The sequence below is a fragment of the Heterocephalus glaber genome, unplaced genomic scaffold (genome assembly GCF_053883595.1).
Source record: "Heterocephalus glaber isolate CG9 unplaced genomic scaffold, H.glaber_assembly_v1.0 deba00001757, whole genome shotgun sequence".
Classification (NCBI taxonomy): domain Eukaryota; kingdom Metazoa; phylum Chordata; class Mammalia; order Rodentia; family Bathyergidae; genus Heterocephalus; species Heterocephalus glaber.
In genome coordinates, this window is record NW_028258454.1 from 1,266,736 (window position 1) to 1,283,591 (window position 16,856).

At 39.4% G+C, this 16,856-nt stretch overlaps 1 protein-coding gene across 2 annotated transcripts in view; it reads right to left on the bottom strand.

Moving 5' to 3' along the window:
• Positions 1 to 16,856, bottom strand: part of Jmy (junction mediating and regulatory protein, p53 cofactor) — a 111,181-nt gene that overhangs the window by 78,171 nt on the left and 16,154 nt on the right. For both annotated transcript variants that reach the window (XM_021248539.2, XM_004870224.4), the window contains exon 2: positions 2,923 to 3,096. In XM_021248539.2, coding sequence (XP_021104198.2) covers positions 2,923 to 3,096 — 174 coding nt within the window. The remainder of the gene's footprint in view (positions 1 to 2,922; positions 3,097 to 16,856) is intronic.

The following is a 16,856-nucleotide window of genomic DNA, read 5'->3' on the forward strand; positions in this document are numbered from 1 at the left end:
ACCTGCCATAAGGTGACATAACCATAGGGGGCTCTTCACCATACCCTGCGCCATGCTTTTTAAGACTATGAACCTTTAAAACTGTAAACTAAATAAATCCGCTTTCTTTATAAAGTTAGCCTGCCCTGGCCATTCCATTACAGTAACAAAAACAAACACATTGACATATAAACATTATTGATCTTCCCAACTATTATTAATATGCTCCACATCTCTATTTAGGCACCTTATAATTTCAATGAAGTTTTATACTTTTTTACTGCTGTATCTAGCACACTGATTTATGTCTGAATATTAAACCAACCTTGTATTTCTAAGATAAACCCCACTGGACCACAGCATATCATCCTTTTTATATACTACTGGATTCTATTTCCTTGTATTATGTTAAGGACTAAAATTCATGAGGAGATCCTTTGCTAATTTTCTTTTTCAGTAACATCTTCACTTTAATTTAAAATCAGGATAAATGCTGGCCTCATAAAATGAAATAGGAAGCATTCTTTCATCCTTTCATATTTCTTTCTTCTTCCTTTTTTCCCTCAGTTCTGAGAGAATTAAACCAGGGTCTCACATGTGCTCTGCCAAGTAACTGAAGTGCTCTGCCACTGTACATCCTACCACTGCAGCTTTTATTCCCTTATTTTCTCAGTTTGTGTAGACTGGTATTGTTTTGTCCTCTAATGTTGGACAGAATCCTCCAATGACGTCATTTGCTTTCTTTTGTTTTTCTTTTTTGGTACCGAGGATCACGCTTGCACAGCAGATGGCGAAACCACTGAGCTAAATTCCCTGGCCAGTCATTTACTTTCTTTATGAAAAGATTTTAAATTGTGAATTCAATTGTAGACCTTGAGCTAACCGGGCTGGGGATTTAGCTCAGTGGTTTCACCGACTGCCTCGCAAGCGCAAGGACCTGAGTTTGATTCCCGGTACCACAAGAAAAAAAAAAAAAGAAGAGGGTTGAATTTCATTGGTTGCAGGCATCAAGTTATTCTACTCCCAAGTCTTCATTTGCAGTCTGACACAGAGCTACCAACACTTGTCTTCATGACTCCATTTTGATAATTTGTATTTTTTTAGGAACTGTGTCCATCTCATCTATGTTACAAAATTTGTTGGCATAAACTTATTTACATTCCATTTAAATACCTTTTGCAACATGCTGAAATATACTGATTTAATCAATTTAACTAGGCTTCTAAAATATATCAAAATATGTTTTTCAAATAATCAGGTTTTGGTTTTATTGTTTTTAATCTACTCTATGAGTTTCCCTTTTCACCTATTCTTTCATTGATTTCTACTCTCATTTTTTAAACTTCTATTTAAATTCGGTTTAATTTATTCTTTTTCTAGGTTTTTATGGTAGATGCTTAGATCAATGATTTTGGACCTTTCTTCTGATACAAGCACTTAGAGCCTTAAACTCCCCTGCTGCACAACTGTAGCTCCGCCCTTTGATGTCTAGTAAAAGGTTCAGATTGAGCTTTATGGGCCTAAGCTGTTCCCTTCCCCCAACAGGTGGAGACAGGAAAAAGCAGCAAGAGGAATATGAAAAAGAAAACTCAAAACCAAGGAAATCATTCTAAAAAATAAAGTCCTCCTATACTTAGGCTATACATACAGCAAACATTTCCAAGATGGAGAAGCAGCAGCAATTTGGATTAAAATCACTGCAAAATAGTACTCAGAAAATGTTTTACACACTATCAATTCAACACAAACCTTTTTTCCCCTGGACATAAGAAAATAACATGCCACTAGAATAAATTGCGACATTAATGTTAGCAAAAGTATAAATAATGATGTTAAGTGAAGTAAACCAGACACACAAGCTGAAATATTGCATAGTTCCTCTTATTGAGAAACTCAAAATATTAATAAAGAGAAAAATAAAAGATAGAAAGTAGGGAGACAGTTCTTTCTCAAATGGTAAGGGGATCAAGAAATGGAGGGCTGGGGATTTTTTTTTTTTTTTTTTTGGTACTGGGGATCGAACTCCAGGACCTTGGGCTTGCGAAGCAGGTGGTTTCAGCGGAAGGACCCAAGTTTGATCCCCGGTACCAAAAAAAAAAAAAACTGGAAAGAACACAAAGACATGCTTTAGCCTCTGTTCATCCTTCCTTCCTTTTGCTTTTTGAGACAATGTCTTGCCTTATAACTCCAGGTTATATGCAGCCTAGTCTGGCCTCAAACTCACAATCCTCCTGCCTCAGCCTCCTCTGTGCTGGCATAGACATATACATCCACCTTCCTTTTTCAAATATACCACTCACCTTGCCTCCAATCACAACTCAGTAATCACAAATTTTCTCAAATACACATTCTTACATTATGTCCCAATTTAACTCATTAGGCAAAAACAAAGTTAATGTCCCAGTTCATTAACACTTCCATGTGGATGAAACAGAGAAACACTGATAAGGCCAGCTATAAAACCCAACCCTAAAAGGCTTGTCTCAGGAAATGTAATACATACTTCTTCATAAATGAAAACTAAATGTGAATTTTAAAGCTCTACCATTAAACCACTGTAGCTTTCATGCCAAGCTCTTCCCAAAAGAAATGTTCCCAAATTTTTGATAAAGTCTAGAAGTACTCAGAGGCCCAAACATTAAAAAGGAGACACAAGTAGAAGTAAGGGAAAATGGGGATCTTCCAAGTATTTACAATTTTGTGCTAAACAGAACAGTTACTTTCTAGGCTGTTCTCAATTTCAGCTACTTAGCACAATCACTTTTGGGGATGCTTTAAAATGAGGTGCTAAGGCTATCCCCAACTAGGCCCTTTGAGGCATAAGGACCAGGTAGGTATCTGTTCAAGGGTTGTAAAGCTCCTTTAGTAATTAAGATGCATGGCCAGCCAGGCCTAAAACTATGAAGTTAGCAGCCTACTACCTAGGCTTTAAGAAAATCTGACCTTAATCTGCTGTCGCCGCAGCATGGCAAGTTCCCTCATGTCTCTGAACGGCTGCAGTAAGTACTGGTAGAGCTCAGTTGTGGCTTCAGCAAGGCTACTGTAAGCCTCATCCTCCAGGTGATACAAGTCCAGAAGCTCCACCATGCTTTCGGTATTCTTGTGCTTATCCAAGAGCTGAAAAAAAAAATGTTTCAATATTAACAAACCGAATTTTATAACTGATAAAATACTGCACTTGCTTTGAACTTCCCTGCGGTCATTTTAGGCCCTTGGGCTCTTAATACACAGAAGCAGAAGGAACTAAAAGCACTGACTGCTTTTACCACTAATTCCCACGCTCTGAGCATCTCACTAAAGATCCCAGCCTGATTCATTTGAACGTGAGGATGCTCCATTCTCCTGGCCAAGTTTAACCCTATAACAAACACTGTTCCAAACATATGGAAAACAACAACTTAACAAACCATTTCATTACTAATTCAAAGTAACGCATCAGCTCTTCCTTCCTAATACTACTTTAATAATTCCCAAATTCGTGTCACTCTTTCTTCATGCCAATTTGGAACTTTCCTTTGATAACTTTCTTCAATTTATGTGCATCACCTCCCTCAAGAGGTGATTGACACACAAAGACTCTTGTATTTAAAGGTAAGGTGTGAACCCTTCAGTTTTTTTGTTTGCTCGTTTTTTGGGAGACAGTCTTGCTGTGTAGTTCAAGGTGGCCTTGATCTCACTTTGTGGCACAGGGTGGTGTCAAACTTGTGAAGATCCGTTTGCTTCAGCCTCCCAAGCACTGGGATTACAGGTGTGCGCCACCATACCCAGCTTTATTTTCAGTTTTAAGAAAATATTTTGAGGCCACTACGTTCTCTCTTTCATGGTGGCCCGCTCTCACCCTGCAGGGTGTACTTCTTTTCCTACTTTTATGTACTTGGCCCAAACTAGCTCTGCAAAGCCTGTTTCTTTTTCTACCTTTAAATAAAACTTTGCTGTTTGTGCTTGTCTCAACCAATTCTTTGCTCAGGATGGAAAGAGCCTAGAAACCACCTCCAGAAGGAGATTTCGGCACCCTAAAACCTAGTAACATTGTAACACTGTCTTTAAAAAAAATTAAACAAACAAAAAACCAAGGTACAGCAGCACATACCTCTAACCCCAGGAGGATTCTACTCTGGATGCAGAGGCAGGTTGAAGATCCCAAATTCAAGTGCAGCCTGAGCCTCTGAGCAACAAACCACAAATCCAGGACAGAACATCAAGCAGGATAACCCTTTTAAAAAACCCACATAAATATTTTGCTTCAAAGAAAAAAACTACCCACACCTAAGGTTAGAAGGGAAAAAGTCACTTTGTCTATAGAACAGCAAAGATTAAAAAAAACAAAAACAAAAACAGGATTCTTCTCAGAATCCAGGCAAGGAAATGAAAATAGTATTCAAAAAAAAATAAATGCCCAACCTAGAATTCTATATTCAATGAAATTATCTTCAAAATTAAAGTAAAATTAAGATTTTCTCAGATAAATATAAATTGAGAGGATTTGTTGCCAGTAGGCTTGCTTTCCAAGACATGTTAAAAATGTTTTTTCTTGGGCATAGTGGTGAACCAGTAATCTAGCTACTGGGGAAGCTGGGGTAGGAGGATCAAAAGTTGAGTCTGGGGATGGGAATTCAGCTCAGTGGTTTTCCCACCTGCCTCGCAAGCACAAGCTCCAGAGTTCAATCTCTGGTACCAAAAAAAAAAAGTTGAGTCTGGCCTGGGCAACTTGGTAAGAACCAATTTCAAAATCTAAAAGCAGTTAATTTTTAAAAGGGTGGAGATGTAGCACAATGGTTGAGCGCTTGCCTGGCATGTTTTTTTTTTTGTACAGGGGACCGAACTAGGAACCTTGCGCTTGCGAGGCAGGCGGTATAACCACTGAGCTAAATCCCCCCTCACCCCCCGCCTGGCATGTTTAAAGATGATCCTGGATTCAGCCAGGTGTGGTGGCAAATGCTGCAATCCCAGCACTCAGCTGAAGCAGAAGGCACTTAGGAGGCTGAGGCCCTATCTCATAACAAGACCCTGACTCAGAATACAAAGAACAAAAGATCCTGAATTCAATGCTCAGTACTACCACTGCAAATGGATGAAATAAAAATTTTGATAGAAGAAAAATACCCAACTTGTGGTTCAACCCATTTCAAAATATAAAATTTTTTAAAAGAAAAAATAATTTAGGCCTGAAACTTGGACCTACATGAAAAAATGCTACAAAAGGAACAAAATGAGCATAACTTTTCTTTTCCTTAACTGATTGAACAGATAAAGTTAAAAACAGTAGCACACGCAAGGCCTGGTGGCACATGTCTGTAATCCTAGCACACTAAGAGGGTGAGAGAGGATTAAAGTTTGAGCCCAGGCTGGGGAACTGAGTATCTAGCAAACTCCTGCCTCAAAATAAAAAATAAAAAAAGGACTGGAGAATGTAGCACAGTGTTCAATCCCCAGTACCAAAAATAAACAAACAATAATACCAGACACAGTGCCGGGCACCTGTAATCCCAGCACTGGGGAGAATGAGGCAAGAGGATGGCAACTTCAAGGCCAGCCTGGGTTACTTAGTGAGTTCAAGGCTAGCCTCAACTACATAGTGAGTCCCTGTCTCAAAAAAAAAAAAAGTTTTATCTATAGATCTCTGTATTTGTGACTTCATCTGAAAGATTAAAATTCCCCACTGGTGAAAATCAGAAAGACAATAGCCAGAATAACTAAACTGCTTTCCTGCATGTATAAAAGCCTTGCTTCTTTCCTTTGTGATTGTTGAATAGTGCCAGAGGAATTAAACTGCTGTTCCTCCCCCAGGCTGTCTCCTTTTCTTTCTTTAAAAGTCGGTGCTTTCCGGGGTTCCAGGTCTCCCTCAAGAGAGAGCAACGACACCCACTGTTATGAATGGCTGCCTTTAAGGAGAACACAAGAACAAAGGAAAAAAAAAAAAAAGAACAAAGGAACCAAAGAGGGGATGAAGATAGATATATTACACTTATCCTCTCTCTCTAGTTTTGTTTGTTTTGAGACAGGGTCTCAGTCTGTAATCTAGGCTGGCCTAAAACTTAAAAATATAGCCCAGGATGGCTTCAAGCTTGCTATATACTGTTGTCTAGGCTGCCCTGAACTTGGATTCCTCCTGCCCCAGCCTCTAGAGTAACAGGATTATAGGAGTGTACCACCACACCTGGCTCACCTACACTTTTTATATCATCACCCATCCAGTAAACACATATACATTTTTAAAAAGAAAAGTTTTATACTCCATTTCTTCTCCACTTCCCCAATCCAAAGGTATTCTTGTTTACACATCAAAAAAAAAAAAGAAATTAAATTATCCCCTTCACTATAATATCTAACAACTTTTCCAAAAGATGAGCTATGAGAAGTCTGAAAATTTTAGAACTTTCCCTGTTATCAAAAGTGATAGGATTATACCACTATTATTCAGAAGTGGCTAAAGTCAGATGTGGAGTCTTGAAGGTAGTGCCTACTGTGAAGTGATCACTTTCAAATCACAAAGCTTTTCTCTGGTCCCAGAAATCAGTTCCAACTTGTCAGGTAAAAGGGCCGAAGACCAAGACCAGACCAGGCCACAACAAGCCTTTATTAGGGGAATAGATCTGCCGGGCTGTCTCTGAACAAAGGAGAGACAAAAGCAATATGGCCGGGGCAGGGAGAGTCTTTTATAGAGACTGGGGTGGGGTTTGTAGGGGCTGAGGTGGGGTTGAGTGAGGTAGTGACTAGGGAATGGAGGAGCCGGTGATGTCACTAGGTGGTAGGAGGTGAGCGAGTATTAGGTTACTCTCTAGGCGGGAACAGGGGCATGCTGGGAAGAAGGGTTTATTCTTTGGTGGGAGCAACCATCTTGGCATGATGTCACACAGGGGAGGGGGCAAGGCAGGATAGGAAGAGGGCAGCTACTATACATAATAGCTGCTGAGGTGGTGGGAGACCTATCACAACTGGAAGTCAGGGTGCTCACCTCCACCAGGGCTGATCACCTCAAGGCCACACACAGCACATCAAAAGTAGAGCAAATATATGAAGGACAAATAGAGCAGTGTGCTGACTCATGCATGTAACAAGCTGTTGGGGAGGTCGAGGCAGGAAGATCTAAGGAGGCCAGCCTGGGCAACTTGGCAAGACATAGTCCCAAAATGAAAAGGGGGGAGGGGGGCTGTAGCTCACTGGTAGAGCATTTGCAGAATAGGTGGAAGGCCCTAGAGGTCAGCAATCCCCAGTACCACAAAACAAAACCCCAAAACAGGACAAGAAAACTAAAAAAACACATTAATGTGTAATACAAAAATGAATCTTTACAATGAATCATAAACTACCTTTTCACAGTTTTAAAGTCAGTAATTCTCTCTTTGCAAGAAAAAGTATATTCACAGAAGTCCTTTACCTTTTATTCTACTTGAATAATGAAACTTTCATTTTCTTAAACTGTTAAAAGAATAACAACAAAAAGCTAGTAACATGTCCCAATATAAACTTCCCCTGAGTCATTTAGAAGTAATCAAATGCCACAATTAAAAAGAAACCCTTAGGCGAGCCAGGGATTTAGCTCAGTGCTTCTGCAGCCTGCCCTGAAAGGGCAAGGACCCGAGTTCGATCCCCAGTACAAAATAAAAAAAACACCCCACCCTCAGGGGGAAAAAAATGAAAAACTCTCTGATACCTCTTGAAGCTCTTCTTTCAGAGGCACTAAAGTAAATGTAATATAGACAACTGATGCTATTTCCTGCCAAAACAAAATATCAAGTCACCATATGCTTATTAATCACAATAAACTCTACACAAATATGTGCAACAAGAAAATCAGCTGTTTTCAAATATTAACCTGTTATTTCCCACATGCCTTTTATCCTCAGACAGAATAGTACTGAACAAAGCTATTGTGCACCAACTAAACTTAATACTGGAAGCTCAGGACATCTCACCTACCACTGCTAATTTATTAACCTGTCTTTGCTATAGTTTCATGTTTTTTCAATACTAGATTATTTCTAAAGCAATCATAACTTCATTTGGCCCATCTATTTTAATCTAAATGTCAGGTAAAAGGGCCGAAGACCAAGACCAGACCAGGCCACAACAAGCCTTTATTAGGGGAATAGATCTGCCGGGCTGTCTCTGAACAAAGGAGAGACAAAAGCAATACGGCTGGGGCAGGGAGAGTCTTTTATAGAGACTGGGGTGGGGCTTGTAGGGGCTGAGGCGGGGTTGAGTGAGGTAGTGACTAGGGAATGGAGGAGCCGGTGATGTCACTAGGTGGTAGGAGGTGAGCAAGTATTAGGTTACTGTCTAGGTGGGAACAGGGGCATGCTGGGAAGAAGGGTTTGTTCTTTGGTGGGAGCAACCATCTTGGCATGATGTCACACAGGGGAGGGGGCAAGGCACCATAGGAAGAGGGCAGCTACTATACATAATAGCTGCTGAGGTGGTGGGAGACCTATCACTAAGTATCTGAAAATAATCTTAGATGAAACGTACTTTAAAGCTACATTTCAAAAGATGCAGTTACTAAATTACCATTAAGTTATTTCCTACAATTAACTGTAAAATTCTTCAACAGGAGGTCTGGGTGTATGGCTTAGTGGTAGAGTGCTTGCCTAGAATGCGAGAGGCCTTGGGTTTGATGCCCATCACTGCAAAAAGGAAAGGGGGGGGGGTGGTTTAACAAGGGAAAGAATCACTAACCTGCTATAATTACATAATTTAATTTTCTATTTTGCTAAGCAAATGCTGACAAAGTACAGGGAATAAACTGAGCTTTGGACATTCAAAAGTTCTGAACTATGAAATGTGCAAGATGCTATAAATAAAGCTCCCAAAAGAGCAGAAGCCAAGCATGGTGGCACACACCTGTAATCCTGGCACTCCAGAGGTTGAGGCAGGAGGATCAGTGACTTCAGGCTATATAATGAGTTCAAGGCCAGCATGAACTACAAAGTGAAATCTAGTTTTTAAAAAAAGGCAGAAAGAGGAGCCGGGGATTTAGCTCAGTGGTTTTGCCACCTGCTGCGCAAGCGCAAGGACCTGAGTTCGATCCCCGGTACCAAAAAAAAAAAAAAAGGCAGAAAGAAATTATAATAATAATTGGATTATTCAGGTTCACAGAGATGGAGAACAGCCTACTCCCATGCAGCATAACACAAATTTTGTCATAGAGAGTTTTGCATAAACATGGGTAACATGGGTGTGTCACACCATGTTTATTCTTTAGACTATTTCTATTGATGAGTCAATTTTAATTTTGAGTTTTATTACATTAAACAATGAGTACTTAACAAAAAAAAAATCACAAAAATAAAGTATTGAATTTTTAATATTTATTGTTTATAAAAAAGCATCAAAATTTTCAACACTGACTTTTTTGGTGTACAAAGTCTGAAAAATATCAACAGAAATAAATTCCTATATGAACTACAATGAAAATACCAATAGCACTGTACCAAAAAAAATTTTTTACTTCAATTATCACACCTAAGGTAGTCTTCACACATAGCAACAGCACGTTCCATACACACTTATCGCTTATACTGACAGCACGTGTTTTACTTTCCTGGTCTTTTTGTAGGACATACTTAACATCTTGCTTGTCTTACGGTTTTGTCAGGGGGTTCTTATTGTATGATGCAATGTATAGATAACAAGAAAAATATCAATAAAATAAAGCATTAAACTATTAATATGTATTGTGTGTTTAGAATAGACATCAACGTTTTCACATTAGCTGTTTACCCGCTTACAAAACCTAAGAGATAACATCAGAAATAAAAATGTATGTGTGGGCTGGGGATTTAGCTCAGTGGTTCCGCCTGCCTCCCAATCAAAAGGTCCAGAGTTCAATCCCCAGTAACTAAATAAGAAAACAACAACAACCCTACGTGAATTACTCTATAAACATAAAAGTCTACCACAGAAATAGCTGTCACACCCACACAGTTTTCACACATGAAAACTGCATGGTCCATATACAAGTATAGTTTACACTGATAGCACATTTTGATTTCCTGTCCTTTCTTGTAAGGCAAAGTTGACATCTTTTTGGTTTTCCTGTTGTTGTAGTAGGTCTTTGGGATGCTATGCCTGCCTGTTCACCTGTTAGCTCACGAGTGTGCTCCACAATTTTTTTTTTTTTGCATGATTCCCTGGGCAGAAACATTTTGTTTTTCCTCTGCTGTGAACGATCTCATGAGTTCCAGTCCCAATCTTCTATGAAAATTTCTCCATGGTATTTTGCACTTGTTATTTTCTTTATAAACTATCAAACTATGCTACATGTTTAGGATTGAGTAAAACACAATCATTAGCCAATGCTTTGTGTTTCGAGTGACATCGTAATTGCTGCATAACTCATCAACAACATCTACTCCACCTTTGGTTTTGTTGAGGAAAGTTTCTGTCTCAGGCTTCCATTTTGCCAAGGTTTTCCTATCAATATTTCCACCATGGTGTAGTGTTGACATCAGCAGTACCAGTTTGTTATTCTTTGCCATATACAAGGCCAGCGTAAATCTTTCTGAAATCCAAAGATTGTACTATACAATTCTCTGTCTTGAAATTGCAAGATTTCCTTTGGAATTTCTGCTTCGTTCCTGAGTAAGTTCCTACGCTTCAACTTCTGCTGTTAGCAAAGGTAATATCAATTGGAAACTGGTTGTTGAATGTCACATTCCGATTAATTTGGGAGATGGGAGCAGTAAGTCTGTTCGCAACATCACTCAGCTTATTATACAAATAAGGACTTGATGGCTGAGTTTCAGAATTTCTAAACTAAAAAAAATTGTATTTCTAGGGGCTTTTTTGTATAACATATTAATGGACATTAAAACTGTTTTATCGCCTCAAAAAAAAAGTCTTTGCATCTACAAGGGCATAAATTTTTATGCCATATTTTGACCCATCACTTTTCCATAAGTCTTTTACATTCCTGTGATTACCATGAGAAATCCCTGCTAAGTACAGCAAACTTATAAATGCTTTCCCTTCAGCTAGTGAGGTGTCATAATAAATACATTTTTGAATATGGCTACTGGTGCATATAAAATGTTTTAATTGTATTTCAGAATCTGTGCATTTCACAGGATCTTGCAGCATTTCTTGTTTTGTTTTTTTGAGACAGGGTCTTACTATGTAGTTCAGGCTGGCCTCAAACTTGTGGTGATCCTCCTGCCTCAGCCTCCCAAGTGCAGCACCACACCCAGTTGCATCTTGTAGCTGTTACAACTTCCAACATTGAATGGCAGTACCGTCATTCTGTCCCATAGGTTTCGCCCCTGCCAAGACCTTCACTATATTTTCGGACCTAGTTCTAACACTGGATTGTTCCTTTTGGTTGCAAGACCATTTTGCAACATTTCGGCTAGTCAAATATGTACTCAAATTGGTATTTTCTTTATTATCTGAATCATGGAGGTCTTAATTCCCTGTGTCTGTATCAGCTGATTCTTGTTCCATTTCACTGTCACAGGAACTTTGGCTCAAAAAGCCAATGTCAAAGTCACCATCATCATACACCCACACCACTCTTCTGTTATGAAAACATGTATTTTACCATAAAGGATCATCTTCATCATCTATGCATGAGTAATCTGATGATTCATTTGACCTCCCCCAAAACTTGCAAATCTGGTTTTTCATGTGTCATTGTACTGAATTGGACTACTTCTGCCAGAAAAATTAAAAGAAAACTTTAAAAAAACAAATCTTAGAGGGCCAGGGATTTAGCTCAGTGCTGCCGCCACCTGCCTCACATGCGCAAGGTCCTGAGCTCAATCCCCCATACAAAAAAAAAATCTTAGAGTGATGTGGGTGTATTATATCCTCTGTGCTGCTCAGGTAAACATAAACAAAACCTGTCAGGTGGAGTGTAAGGGGGGGGTGTAAATTCTGGTTTGACACTTTTGCACATATGCACATACTTTGCGTTGCATTGTACTAAGTGAGTAAACACAAACATTGTTTCCTGTATCCCTCAGGCAAAGGTACAGAGATGCACAGCCGGCTACTATAACACTAAAGTAAAAATTTTCAGTAGAAAAGTAAGGGATGGGTTTGTGGAACCCAGCGTTATGCTCTGAAGGTTAAAATGTGGAACAGGCAGCCAGGAATGGTAGGACATGCCTGTAATCCCAGCACTTTGGGAGGCTGAGGCAAGAGGATCATGGCAATTTTGAGGACACTCTAGGCTACACAGTTATTTCAAGCCCAGCTGGACTACATCACAAGACAAAGGAGGGGGAAGAGAAGGGGGGGGAGGGGGGAGGGGGGGGAGGTGGAGGAGGAGGAGGAGGAGGAGATGGGGTTTAAACAAAGAAGATGTAGATCTGTTAGTTTTGAGAGGATTCCCTGAGACACTGAGAAGGAACAAAATACAACATGCCTGCAAAAGGTTCAGAAGGGCTCAAGAGCAACCCACACAACATAGAGACTCTCCCAACAGAATGTACAGGAGAAAGGACAGATGAGGAGTGGAGACCTGCAAAGCAAAGTTTTGGGGGTTTTTTGGTCTTTTTTTTTTTTCCTGGTCTTTTTGCTTTTGTTTTTGTTTTTTGAGACAAGGTCTTTGTAGTTCAGGCTGACCCTGAACTCAACTCTGTAGCCTAGGCTGGCCTAAAACTCACAGCGATCCTCCTGCCTCAAACTCCGGAATGCTGGAATTACAGGCATGGGCCACCACACCAAGAAAGTCTTGGATTATTTTGCCTTTAAAATTTCTTGTGCTGTAATCCCAGCACTTGGGAGGCTGAAGCAGGAGGACTGCCATGAGCTCAAGGCCAGTGTAGGCTACATAGTGAGTTCAGGGGCAATCTGAACTACATATAATGAGACTGTCTCAAAAAAATAAAGTCTCTTGTGCAATTTGTGAAAATTAGTTTGCTCTACTGAATCACACAAAAGACATGAAGTAAAATTTCTTCTCCTTTTTACTTTCCCTAATTGATACCTTTTTGTTTCCCATCCCAATCAAATTCTAGAAAGAATGGGCCCTTAACCTAAAAGATATCCACTACCTGATATCTAAAACAAAATTCTGCTTACTGCACAAAGTTCTACAGCATAAGGACTCACAATTTTCACCAGGTTCTCAAGGAAATGACAACAACTTGAAAAATCTTCTTTCTAGCTTAGTTCTTAAAACCAGTGAGCAGAATATTGGGTAGCTACCACAGCTGGGGAGGGGGAAAAGGGGATGGGAAGAAACTGCTTAAAGAATACAAAGTCATAAAAAAGAAAGAATACAAAGTCATAGCCAGACAAGAAGGTGCTTCCAGTAAACAACATTGTATTATAAACTCAAAACAGCTAGAAGAGAGGACTTTCGAAAATTCTTATCACAAAGAAATGATAAATGTTTGAGATAAATAACCTAAGTATTCTAAGTAGAGATCAATATACAATGTTTAAATGAGGGCCAGGGATTTAGCTAGTGGTTCTACTGCCTGCCTTGCAAGCGCAAGGACCCGAGTTCAATTCCTGGTACCAAAAAAAAAGAATATACAATGTTTAAATGAACCAAAATATTACATAGAATCATACAAACATCTACAATTAGCATCTTTCAATAAAAATTTTTTTAAACTCCCTAAAAATCACAGCAAAAGAGAAGACCACTGAGTGACCTATACCAGTAACTCCTTGGGAGATGGTGCTAGAGTCATCACCTCATTTTTGGATTTAAAAACTGTTATTACTAAAAACAGGCAAACAAACAAAAAAACTGTTACTATTGTATTGGCTCTCCATTACTGTGACAAAATACCTGGGAAAATTAACTTAAAGGAGAAAAAATATATTTGACTCATGGTTTCAGGCCACAGTCAGCTGCTCCACTGTTTTGGCCAAGGTTGAGGTAGAACATCATGGTAGAGAGTGTTCAGGGGACAAAACTGCTTGCCCCACAGAGTGAGCAAGGGTCAGTATCCCAGTACACCCTGTAGGAGCAGCATTGGTGACTCACTTTCCACCTCCTACATTCCAAAGGCTCCTCCATTTCTCAACAGCATTTCGCAAGCAAGCATGCACCATGTAGGGCTTCTTGGATACTTAAGATCCAAACCACAGCACTATCCTTAGAGATCCTGGAGTAAGTTTTCAAAGGTCCTAATATAAACTTGAAGCTACAATCTTTTATACGTAGTTTCATAACTTTGTTTCTCTAATGTATCCAGATTGGTCTTTCTTTTTTTTTTTGCACACGATGCTGGGCATTAAGCCCAATGTTGCTCTACCACTAAACTACATCCCCAGCTCCTTTCATTTTATTTTTGAGACAGGGTCTTGCTATGTTGCCCAGCCAGGCTGGCCTTGATACTAATGACCCAAACTGATATCTCAAAATGATTTTCAGATTCTAAACTTTAAAGGTAAGTGATAAATTTTACATTTTACTGCTGGAAAAATACATACCTTCCATGAAAAGATACAAATTTGTTCTATTATAAAATGTCATGTACAGAAACCAACTTTAAAATTGATCAAAGGGGGGCTGGGGATTTAGATCAGTTGTTCCGGCATCTGCCTTGTAAGTACAAGGTCCCTAGTTCGATCCCCAGCACCAAAAAAAACTGATCAAAGAACATTTACTTAATCCATACTTAGTAAACTGGATTGAGGTGTTTGAAAACAACAGAATCTGTCTCTAGAGACTTATATTTTAAAGGAAGAGTCTATAAAAAGTGAAAATCTAAGACAGCAGTCACAAACAATATGAGTTCTAACATAAGGCCTCTCTGATTTCTAAAAGAAATTTGATTTTAGAAATTCTAAAAGGAATTCCCAGCTTCTCCCACTGGTTAGAAATGACTTATCAGAGGCACTCGACTTGATCTGGCCTGGAAAGAAGGGTAGAACATGGACACCCCTACCCCAAGGATTGGAGAGGGGGCACCTCAAACAATGGAGGGAAAGCAAGCGCATGTGGGTGATGGGTGGAACAGTATACTTGTGTTGAGAACAGAGTGAGAATGAGACCAGTAGGCTAACCACGATCTGGTTTGGGCTTACAGCCTGGTTTGGACTCTGTCTACAAGACAAGATCTGTCAGAGAAAGGCTGTCTGTTGCTGGTGCATATTTGCTAGAGCTGGAGAAGTGGGTAATAACCTATGCAAAGTGGTTAGAGAGCTAGGTACACAAAGGTTACAATGCAAAGATATTAGAGGAAAAGTAAAACCAGTCCAGAGTCCCCATCGTGAGAGATGAGACTAGGGTGAGTACACAGGCAACAAGGCAAAATGTGAGCTATTCCATGTCCCTTCAGTTCTAAACTTCACAATTAACATTTCTGAGTCAGTGTGCATTCACAAATCAATGTGCACATAAAACACTGTTTACTCCACACTAAAAATAAATCTACTGTAAAACCAATCCTGGATCATAATGAATAACTTCTCAGAATCAATACCACATTTGGAAGAATTAAGTAATTCTAGGAATGAGTGTGATCAGGAAAATTCTAGGGAAACAGGAGACTCAGACTAAAGGCGGCTGCTCCACAAAGAGCCACAGGCCAAGTCAGAAGTGGCAGGTGGAGGACATGCTCTGGGGTAAGCAAAGCTAGAAAAGAGAAAAAGGCAGGACCATCCCGGTGCCAAGGGAAAGTTGGAAATACAGAACTAGACCTTTGCGTATGACAGAGCTCTAGTTCTGTATTTCCAACTTTCCCTTGGCACAGAGCAGGAGGAGACTGAAATTTAAGTTAAGAAAAAAATTTCACTGAAGAAGTATCAAACTTTCACACTGACAAAACTCAGCAGCTTAAGAAAAGTCAAACTATATACAAATTTCCCCATATGGTCAACAATGAACCTAACCACTGAATTTGATTCAGTACTTGTTCAATTCGGTTTATAACCAGAATCGTGGAAAGAATTAAGTTTGTGAACCGAGGCACCACTGTATATATATACATATATATGCACATACACATACACAGAAACCACCAAAACAAAGTATACATACTTCAGAAAAAGGAAAACAGTATGTTATTTTTTTCACCAGATGCTGTTACCCTTGTATGGGAGACCCTAGAAGATGCAGTATAATCAAAGAAAACCCACTACGCTACCAGCCCTTAGAAAAGAAATCAAAAATGAACGTGCAAAAAAAAAAAAAAAAAAGAATGAAAGAAAATGAATATGGAGTAATCTCAATGACCAAGGTTACCCAAGCAGCAGTTTGCCATATTAATAAATGTCTGGAAGATAATGGCCATCACTCTGAACACCTCTAGCAATTGTAGAGGCCAAAGGTAACTTGTATTAATCTCATGTCTCAATAAATTTAATATTAAAATATTTACACAAGTTTTTCTTTTCCTGAAGTGTGTATACATTTTTTGGCAGGCTCTGTATATACATACATATATACGTAGTCTGGATGGCAGAAAAATTATACTTGCTCTTAAAAGCACTGCAGCGTTCTCTGTCGGTAATGAGACTCTTAAATTTGGCACATACTCTTCTATAATGGCTTCACATTTCAAAGCATTAGGAGACTGGTTCAGTTAGTTTACCTATATTTATACATGCAATTCAGGAATGGGATGAAGCAAAAGCTACACTCACACTTTGGCCTTTCCTGGAATAAAAATTTACAAAATCCAATATTATTCCTATACATAGAAATCCACCAGGCATGGTGGCACACGCCTGTAATCCCATCACTCAGGAAATGAAGACAGGAGGATCACTTTGAATTTCAGGTCAGCCTGGGCTAAATAATGAATTTAAGGCCAGCCTGATCTATGTAATGAGACCCTGTCTCAAGAAACCAGACCAACGGAAATGCACACTATGTGCCTGGTGTGGTGGCACACTTCTGTAATCCCAGCTATTCAGGGGGCTGAGGTATGATATAAAAAGTTCCAGGGGCCAGGGATTTAGTTCAGTGGTTC